Below are 10463 nucleotides of genomic sequence, written 5' to 3'. Positions count from 1 at the left end.
TCACAGACCTGCTCAATCTGGAGTAGATGATTTTTTATCAATAAATTATCCAAAACCAATAACCATACAGGACTCTGATACCAAAAAACAATACAATTTCCCAACAAAGCACACCACTGCTCTACTGGAAGGCAGAGTAGCATGCAGTTCTTTCAAACTGGGGACCTCTTATTTGATTGCTATTCTTGCAGTGTCTTTATATTCTCTTCACATTTTTAAACTTTCCAGAAGATTTCTAGTTGAAAGTTACCTGGATGCTGTTAGTTTTGATTTGAGAAGCCAGCAGAGACCAGCACAAACAAGAGTAATCTGAAAATACCCATGCATTTTACTTGCCTACCCAGATTCCAATTCTTTCCTAGTTAAAGCTCCTGCATATAGTAGCTGCAGCTGTCTTATTCTCCTTATTGCAAAAGCACTCAGAATGGGGACCAATGCCTTACTTCAGGTGGACAAGACCAAAAGAACAGAACTATTGTGTCAATTTCTCCCACTCATAGCTATGGATAAGTAAAACTGAAATCCTTAATTGTTGCTAGTGTCAGAGTGATGATGTAGCCGTGATGGTCCAGAAATGATGCTAGAGGCAAGGATTTGTTAGAGCACTATCTTCCATCAGGCCAACTGCATAGGTAGGATAAGAGTTAGACAAGCTTTCAAATCAAAGGCATTCTTCCTAAGGTCTGAGCAGTAAAATTAACATACCATAGTCTTTCCTAATTTGTGCAATTCATAGATTTCATAGACATTAGGGCTGGAAGGGACCTCAGAGGATCATCGAGTCCAGCCCCCTGCCCCAGGGGCAAGAAGTCAGCAGGGATCATAGGATCCCAGCAAGATAAACATCCAAATGCGTCTTGAAGGCATTCAAAGTGGGTGCTTGAACCACCTCTGCCGGCAGTTTATTCCAAAACTTGGGGGCTCGGACAGTGAAGAAGTTCTTTCTTATGTCCAGCCTGAATCGGTCCTGGTGGAGTTTGTGGCCATTCGATCTTGTCATCCCTTAGGGCACTCTGGTGAACAGATGTTCCACCAGTTCCTGATCAGCACCCCTAATAAACTTATAGGTGGCCACAAGATCACCCCTGAGCCTGTGCTTTTCCAGGCTGAAGAGCCCCATGACTCTCAGCTTCTCATCATAAGATCTGTTTTCCTGACCTCTGATCATGCGCGTGGCTCTCCTCTGGACTCTCTCAAGCTTCTCCACATCCTTTTGGAATTGGGGAGCCCAAAACTGGACACAGTACTCCAGCTGCGACCTCACCAAGGTCGAGTACAACGGGAGAATGACGTCTCAGGATGACAACAGATACTCACTGCTATTTCATATTGGTTACTAATGTGTTCCTTTGACTGTAATACCTAAATTAATATTAGATTGTTTTTTTCTTTGGAACACTGGAGAAGGAAAAGATTATCTTCATTTTATGGCTGGGGATGGGGGAAATTAAGTGGTTTGTCTGAGGTCACAGAAAAAGTGGGGCTATGCAGGGAACTAACATGCATCTACTTGACTCCTACGTCCCTGCTACACTTTTGTATATTATGCAATTAAGTGGTTAATTGCACAATAAACGTGCAAAGTAAGACCAGCCACAAGTGCAAAGTAATTATTGCACCATTAACTGGCGAATCCCATAATAAATGTAGACCGGCCACATGTGCAAAGTCATTATTACACAACAAAAATGACTCACCAGCTATAAAGAGACGATCTGTTATGAAATTAGTGCATGGAAATGCATCATGACTCTAAAGCTGGTTTCTAGCCACCTTTCATTTGAATACAGGATTCTCTCACTTTATGCAGGGTCTGTATGTATGAATTTGCTCTTATGCGATGACTCTTTTTATACCAAAAATTCATTATGTGCAAGGTAAGTTCACTCTTATACGATTGGTGTTGTGGAAGCCTGCAGTCAGCTGCTTTATGCGGTGGACTGTGGGAATGACGCTCACCAAAATATAGTCTCCTGTGTAGATTTATGGTCCTCGCTTGTTGTCTGCGACACGTGTTTCTGTGGTTGCCATCCCCATGATGATAGTCCCCTGTGCTTGTGTGTGCTGTCTGCTGTTGGCGAGTACCAAAACTGTCTAAAAGTGGTAGCAATGGGTCTGGGGGTCAGCACAGGTGAGGTCTTGGAAGGTATCCCTGTTACATTGTAAAGTGGGTTTGCTTTATGCAAATTCAAGTGATACACCACTTTCCAGGAAGGCATGCACAACATAAAGGGAAACCTGTAGGTAGCAGGGCCCCTAGTACCGCATTCTTCAACCAGACTCTTAACTGCACATTTAACACCTGCAATATGATGCGAGAGGGCCCTACTACACAGCCAAGTGAAAGCTAGACAGAAACCAGCTATAAAGTTGTTATACATTTTCAAGCACTAACTTTGTAGCTGGCTAGCTCTTTTTATAGCTGGAGGGTCCATTTTATGGTGCGATAATGACTTGGCATGTGTGGCAGCTCTACACTGATTGTGTGCCTTGTTAGTTAATGATGGGATAATTGCTTTGCAGAGGCAGACAGTTGAAATTTATTGCGTGATTGACATGTGTAGTATATGTAAGGTGTGGCAGGGGCCTCAGGACCCCAGCTTGTGACCACGGGACATAAGGCCGCCTCTGCTCCAGCGCGGGGTGAGAGGGAAGCAAGGCTGAGGCTGCCCACAGGCAGGAGACACAGGAGATTCCACAAAGGGGGGCGGGGCTTGGCACGAGGGACCCAGCCCTCAGCCCCGCCTCGCTCTCCGAGCCCGTAACCTTGGCAACCACCTAGCTCCAGGGCTGCCCCCCCAGCTCCTGTCATGATGTCATCAAAGCGCGACGCCCCCACTGCGTCAGTGCTTCCAGAGACCCCTCCAGAGGTCTCCGCGCCCCCAAACACCCCGTACGGGTCTGCGGAGCATGCGCAGTCGGGGGGAAGAGGGGACTGACGCTGGGGGTGCCTGAGCGCCTGCGCGGCCCAGCCCGACCTCCCCCCCCCGGCAGGGACCGATCCCCCCAGGACTCACCCTGCCGGAGCCCGCGGGCTGGGAACCGGGCGGCGCCGCCCCAGAGGAACCCGGAGAGCAACCGGTTCCACGCGGAGCGCAGCAAGCCGGGCGCCGCCATCTTGGAAGAGGGCGTGACCTCACTTCAACTTCCGCTTCCGGAGCGCCCGCATCTCCTGCCCGGGCTGGCAGGAGGTGCTGAAGCCAGCGCCATTTTGGTGCGGGCGTCGCCTCCTCGGGCGGGATACTAAAAGCTCTCCCCAGTGCTCTGGCTGCGAAGTTAGGCCCTCTGCGGTAGCTCCCCTCAATAAGGACTCTGCACCACCCTACATGTTCCTTAGCAGGAGGCACTGTCTGTCCTTTCACATTCCCCTTCCCACCGCTAGGGGCTCTGGTGCTGCTGTGGGGGAGCGCGAGGGTTTACAGGCCTCCTACTCTCCAGCTTTAGGAGGGCATCCTGCTTGTCCCAGCTTTATATGGCTGATTTGTGGCCAGGGTGCCTTGGCGCTTGATGCTTTTGAGGGTGCCACCATTTTGGCATGATTAGGTGTGCCGTGAGCATGGTTTCAGGATAAGCCCAGAGATTTCAAATAGGAATCCATTGCGTTACACCCATTCTGACCTGTCCCAGCCTTTTTGAGATCTTTGTCACAGAAGAATCGCTCTGTTGTTTCTTTTTGGGATGGTTCCCAGCCATCCAGGTTTGCCCTGGATTAGATATCTCCAGGCGACGTGAGAGTCACCTGGGAGATGGTGATAGGGTGTTCATTAAAATAAATATTAAACGTTGAATCAGATTTATACAATAATCCAGTGTGGGTTTTTTTTAATGTAACAGTAGTGTGCATCTGCCTTCCTGATATAAAGGCTATCCTCTCCGGGGGGCTGTAATCCATAACTGATACATGCCAGCATGCAGGTCCATTCGCGTTGTGTGTCTGGGCAAGCTGGTGTTCTGGAAACCTGGAATAAATTAAAAAAGAGATGGCTTTTTTTTTCTTACATATTTTTTAACTATTTTTTGGTAGTCAAAAAGCACATCAGAACCAGGAGCTGGCATTTTGTGACGGATGCCTCAAGTGAGATAACAAGGAATAATAGCCACAAATTGATTGAAAGCAGGTTCAGGCTTGATATCAGGAGACATCACTTTACGGTTAGGGCTGCCAGGCTCTGGAATGGGCCACCAAGGGAGATGGTGCTCTCTCCTACCTTGGGGGTCTTCAAGAGGAGGTTGGATAGATATCTGGCAGGGATATATGATCCCAGCACTCGTTCCTGCCCAGAGCAGAGGTTGGACTTGATCTGTTCAGGTCCTTTCCGACCCTAGACCCTAGAAACTATGAAGTGCCAAAAGGTTAAGGACCACTGCTTTGTGAGCAGAAGGCTTTACAGCAGTAGGAGATTATGTTGCTTGTCCAGGCTTTAGACCACTGGTTCTCAACCAGGTGCCTTGAGAGCCTTTCACGGGTGACGTAGTGTCGGTGTAGTCAGGTGTGCAAACACAATTTACAAGATAAACCCAGAGATTGCAAATAGGAATCCACTGCGTTAAAACCGTTCTGACCTGCTGTGCTGAGTTATTTGCAACAGAAAAACTGCTGTAGTATATTTTTCTGTAGTCAGAAAAGGAGTGAAAGCTAAGAGCTGGCATTTTTGAAGGGGTGCCTTGAGTCTAATGATGGATGCCTTGAGTCTAAAAAAGGTGAGAACCACTGGTGTAAACCCTATTGCCAAGCAAAACATTAACTCAGTTCCGGTGCAGGGATAGTCACCCTATGGGGAGTTGGCTTAGGAGCATGATGAGATGTAGTGATATCACATTTTTATGAGTTTTTTAAATTACATTTTTTCTCTGTAAAAGGTATATGCTGGTAAGCAGGATCTGGCTGCACAAAACTGATGGGAAAGTTTGTACAATATCTTAAATTAGATCCAGTCTATGCAAATTTCCTTCTCCCTGCAGGCTTGCCACAAAAGGACAGAAAAGCAAAAAGGCAGACACTGCTTTTTAGATGAAGTGGAGAGCAACAGTTGGGCAGTGCAATGGTAGCTCAGCACTAAAAAGGACAAGGAGGCAAACAGCGTGGGAGCTTTTCGAGAGCTTCTTGAGATCATTTTGACCCTTGGCTAGAGATGTCTAGGCAACATTGTTGGGAAGCCTCTGGTCCTACAGAATGAGGCTAATGGTTGTGTAGATATAGTATTTAATTTGTTTTCTTTGCCTTTTCCAATAATTTACCCCCAACTTTCTGGAGGAATTTTATTAGTACACATTTTAATGCAGAAAAGAATATTAGTTATGTTCATACCAATTTTTGAGTGGACTATATTTTTTCTTCCTAGTGTTTACTTTGAGAGTATTTTATACAATAACTGTTAACATTGTAGATTGTACAGTCCCAAGGATGCAAACAAACAATGTGCCAATTTGGGTAGAGGCCCGTTTTATCTTTCCGAGTTTGGAAATTTGCCATACTTCTGATTTCTCACAGCTTGGAAGCGGTTAGCTTTTGGAGTGGTTACCAAATTTGTTCATCTTCTCAAGCCCTTGTATTTAGGGAAGAAGAGAAGTAACACAGAATATCATCTGTGTTGCAACAAGGAGAAAAGAAACAGAGGCTTTTTCTCAAACTTGCGACCATTCAGCTCTGGGCTAAGACCCTTTTAGTACTAAATCAGGTCATGCCTGGTCAGTACTTGAATGAGAAATCATCAAGGAAAACCTGTATGATGCAACAAGTGATGGTGTTGATTCGGAAGTGAATGCTGTTCCTTCTAACTTAAAATGAAACCAATGCACAAAGGTGGTGTGTGTTTGGTAGGATGAAGATAGCAGCAGTGAAATGCTGTGTTTTACATGAGCTGAGAAACTGAGTTCCTGATAGCTTTGAGTGTTTAAAGATTTCATGGCTCATTTCTCGAAGAAAGGACATTACTTTTAGAAAAGTGTTTTGTGCAGTTTTCTAGGCATCAGAAATGCTGTTGTGAGGCTTTATTTTCCTTGTCTGAACTGGCTTCTGTTTGTCCATATTTGAAGGGTGGTTGTTTTGCTGCGTTTCACATTGATTTCCTATATTATTGCTTTGCGTTTTCACCTGTAGGGCAGCTGGCCTAACCTTGCTAGACCCCTGGTGCCAGTGGAGTCTCCCCTGTATCAATACCTCCTTGTAAATGACAAGATGCATTATTAAGAAGGTTGAGGCTGTTCCAGGCAGTCCTGATCAAAGAAATGAAGACATTAGAAATGGAAAATCCTATTAGGTCATTTAGTTCCCACAGACACCCCTGGCCCACCCAGGTTTGTTCTCCACAGTATATTTTCCTGAAGGGGTCACTGCAGGTCAGCATTCAGCACTTGGATCCAGAAAAGCCCCTCCGACAGTTAGGAAACCTTTTGAATTTGCCAGTGAGTTGGTTGCAACATATTGCTGTCTGGAATTGTCATCATAAATCATATTATGATGCTCCAGTGCAGAATGATCAGAGGCAAAAGAAAAGTGGTTTAATATGGAAGACTGATTTTCCAATATTTTAAATTAGGCAACTCATTCTATTTCCATTAGAATAATATGTTAACAAAATACAAACTTCTTAAAATAGTACCATAATTTTTAAAGACCATCCCTTGCCACTTAATCTGTATTACAGCATCCCTGATCCAGGCAGCTGCCCGCTAGCAGGGAAGTGGGGGTGCGGATGAGAGCGAGAGAGAGGTTACTGACTCTTACCCTAAGGCAAAACTGGCACTTTGAATAATAATCACAATAGATTTTTGTAATTGTTTTTATGGCATCTATACATGCTAGAAATCAAATAGTCACTTACTTTTCCAAAAGTATTTGCAATATTAAAAGACTAGGAGTGTATTTTATACATTGTGTTTTATTTATAGTCCTCACTACTTCCATAGAAATATTATCAGTTAATGTTATTCTTAGTTAAGTATCATTTAGCCATTCCAGTGAAGTGCAGTGGTAGCAATGGTCCAGTTCAACAAATAGCTTAATAGTCCGTAGGCCACTACAGATCATAAGCTGTTCTGAGCATTGATGAATAACCCTGATCTGGGTTACTGTGAGGTTTGTTTCACAAACAAGGGTCTGGTGTGCAGGTAGTGATTAATATAGACTGGCAGCATACACTAAATGCCTAGACTTTTGCAGAACTGGCCATCATTTTCCTCTTATAAAACAGAGCGAGGAAGATGCGAGGGGAGGTTATTGGGACAGAAATGGGGAATTAGGGTTATGAAATGATGATGGAAGGCAGAAAATCAGGAGGAAGATACTAGGAAGGGAGGAGAGATGGCACTACAAGTGAACAACTTACTTGAAAACAACTTGTTTATATTTCCAAGGTTTTCTTCTTTTCCCAATGGATATGGGTATTTTTCAAAGTGAAAATAACTAAGTAATAATTTCATTATATTTCCTTCCAAGATTTCAAGCTAAGTATAAACAAGTACAATCCAGTGGGGAACTCAATCCAACGTCCTTTTGCAATAGCACTTCAGCCTGAAAGGTTTTTCTCTATTATATATTTCAGCTGCTACTGTCTGTGGCTTTTTTAACTGACATCAACTGACATGTCTCAGAGAAAGTTTTCTCAGGTGGAAGAGACTTTTTGATCCCTGAAGTTTCTTTCTCGCACACAGATAATAGCTTCTGAGATTTTCATAATTAAAAAAATACCCATGGCTTTTGTCAGTTTTTGACTTTTTTGTATGGGCAAGCAAAGATGATGGCACCAGCTGAACAAGTTGCCTTGTGAATCTTGAGTTCTGCCACTCTTAAAACTTAGATTGTATGAGAGGATGATAGAGAACAGAAGCTGAGCTACAACACTGAAGCAACCAGACCAAAGAATGCTCAACAAGCACTTGAGTTTCTCTAGGAGCAATGAGGTTTCTTTCTTTTCCAGCCCAAGTGAAAAAGGGACTTAAAAAAAATAAACAATAAAAAAACAGAGTTGAGTTCATAACGGTCCACTCCGGCATTGCAGTTGCTGTACTGTAGTTTGTCCATTGTTATCAAAGCGCAAGCAACATTAATTTGCAAATAAAATGGGTGCATAAGGATTAGCTGGTCTATAAAATGATGTTTGTGGTAAGTGACCTTATGTGTTGAGACATTTCCATATCTCTTGCTCTTTTCACTGTGACCCCTTTATGACTATTAAATGGCATGATAAAACTGCATTACCAATGGCCATATTGGGAGTTCTGACAAAAATGAGGCAGGGTGGTGAAGGATGTTTAGCTTTACTTCAGCAAGAGGTGTGTTCAGGGATGAGTTCAGGAAGGGAGCAGGAATCCACTTGGTCCTCCAAGTGTCCTCAGACATCACTGTGTGTGTACGTGTATATATATTTTTTTCATGTGGGCTGAATCTTATGTTGTCCCTCACTGAGGGCCTTGGAGGGCCAAAACCAGTAATCTGCTATCGGAGTGGATTTTGAAGTAGAATCACCTTCCCTCTTGTTATTACTAAAGTCCCAAATGTACCTATGAGTTCCTCTGGGCAATGTGTGCAAAGCCAACCATTCCCTAGCTTTCTTTTTGGTGGTCTTGTATCACCATATAAACTGCTTCTCTGAATATCACTGCAGTGCTGAGTCTGAGCTAGCTCCCAATAACTTTCTGGGTGCAATTCAAGGTGCTGACTTTGACTAATAAGGCCCTAAATGGTATGGGACTTTCGTACATTAAGTGACTACCTTCCCCCTTATATCCTACCTTGATCCATGACATCAACCAAGAGCAACCTCCTGCAAGTACCATCTGTGTGCCAAGGTCTCTTGGTGAAAACACATGGGAGGTTACTCAGTTGTAACCCCTCTGCTCTGGAACTCCCTCCCCTCTGTGTCCTGCTAGAACCTGGCCATCTTCAAAAAATACTACAAGACCTTTATCTGGGCAGGCATTTAGCCAGCAAGGTTAACCTGGGGTACTGTTTGTGGATTTCTTTTATGTAAGTATATATGTTTCATAGACATTTGGGCTGGAAGGGACTTCGGAAGATCATCAAGTCCAGCCCCCTGCCCAAAGGGCAGGAAGTCAGCTGGGGTCATGTTCTTTAATATTGTATCTGCTTGCATAAGTTATTTTGTTTTTTTTCCTTGTAAGCTATTCTGAGCCCTTTGGGGCACAGGCATCTAATAATAAATAAATGCATCTTTAATGTGCACATTTATAAGGTTCACATTCTCAGGCTCTGAGCAAAGGCGGATCCACAGGCCCAGCCTTGAAATGCAGCAAGATCCACACCCTCAGCCTGATCCCTGCAATAAAACCGCATAGGGCACCAGTGGCAAGATATGCACTATTTCCTGAGTGCAGAGCAGACTCTGCACTCCCAGTGCCAGGAATTAGATGTCCAGCCTTTTACTGCAGCAGGATTTACATAACAGGGCATAGGGTAAGAACTGAAACCTTCTTGCAAGTAGGAATGCCAACTGCATTTTGAGGATGCTATTAACATGACAAAATGTACAGAGTCAATTTCTCATGCATGTCTCCAGGTTTAATTCTACTACCCTGGAATGGAGAAATACTATGCTCTGATGTTAGAGCATTATGGGACATGACAGAGAGACCTCCAGCAGGGTGTTGGTGTTAATGACTCCTCCAGCCAGATGGCTTCAATCTGTTGACCAATTCTCAGTGCTTTGTGTGAGGTCTGTATGCAACTTAAGTGGACCCTGTTCTCAGCTAGCCTTGCCTATTCCTTTTGTCTTGCCCTTCTTCCTATGGCCTTTTGTGTGCTCAGTCTTCTTTTTGCCATTATGGAACATCATGCTGAAACCCTGCAACACAGAGGCCAACAGAGGTTGTCCCAGAGCCCTTCATCTTTTGGAGATTTCAGCCATTTAAGCCTCTTCAGTATTTCTTAGGGCACACAGGAGTAGTTACCTCATGGGAGCAGCAAACACCATGGTGACATTTCTTTTTGCTACTGTGTTTCCAGGTGAAGTCAGAAACTTAAAATCATGGTGCTGCCCCTAACCTTGACACTATTCTGTACTGGGTGGAGCCTTGCCATAAAGTCTTAATGGACAGAGCATAATTTATCTGGACCTAGAAACCACTTTGCAAATCCTGAGAGAAATACGTTTGCTTTTCTGGCAGTTTTTGATTCTGATTTGGCTCAGAAAAAAAAAAGTCCCACAATAGAAAAACCTTTCTTGGTATTTTGGAAAAAAAATTACTAACTCCTGAAACTCAAACTCCTCTAAAATGTAAAATTACAAGGAAGTACTAATCATGGTTTATGTGCATGTGGGTTGTGATGGTGTGTTTTTCTCTTTCCCCATTTATTTTTCACTCTGAAAAAGCCTCTGTAGTTGGGATGATGTTTTGGGCAAACAATCAGATTTGTTGACTGAAAGTTCAGATTGTTAGGCTACTCAAGTCAGTAGACTTCATTGCTAATTGTATGTTTTTCTGCTTCCTATTCTTTTATGTCC

The 10463-nt window shown here is 43.8% G+C and overlaps 1 protein-coding gene across 1 annotated transcript in view; it reads right to left on the bottom strand.

Moving 5' to 3' along the window:
* MRPS18A (mitochondrial ribosomal protein S18A) overlaps window positions 1–10463 on the bottom strand; it is a 55066-nt gene that overhangs the window by 22858 nt on the left and 21745 nt on the right. The window contains exon 2 of the mRNA XM_019548597.1: window positions 3018–3312. Within this exon, the coding sequence (XP_019404142.1) occupies window positions 3018–3312 (295 nt within the window). The remainder of the gene's footprint in view (window positions 1–3017; window positions 3313–10463) is intronic.

This window comes from Crocodylus porosus, unplaced genomic scaffold (genome assembly GCF_001723895.1).
Source record: "Crocodylus porosus isolate Cpor-Errol unplaced genomic scaffold, CroPor_comp1, whole genome shotgun sequence".
In the NCBI taxonomy this organism is placed as follows: Eukaryota; Metazoa; Chordata; order Crocodylia; family Crocodylidae; genus Crocodylus; species Crocodylus porosus.
The sequence above is the reverse complement of the archived record's forward strand: the minus strand, read 5'-3'. Positions and strand labels throughout refer to the sequence as shown.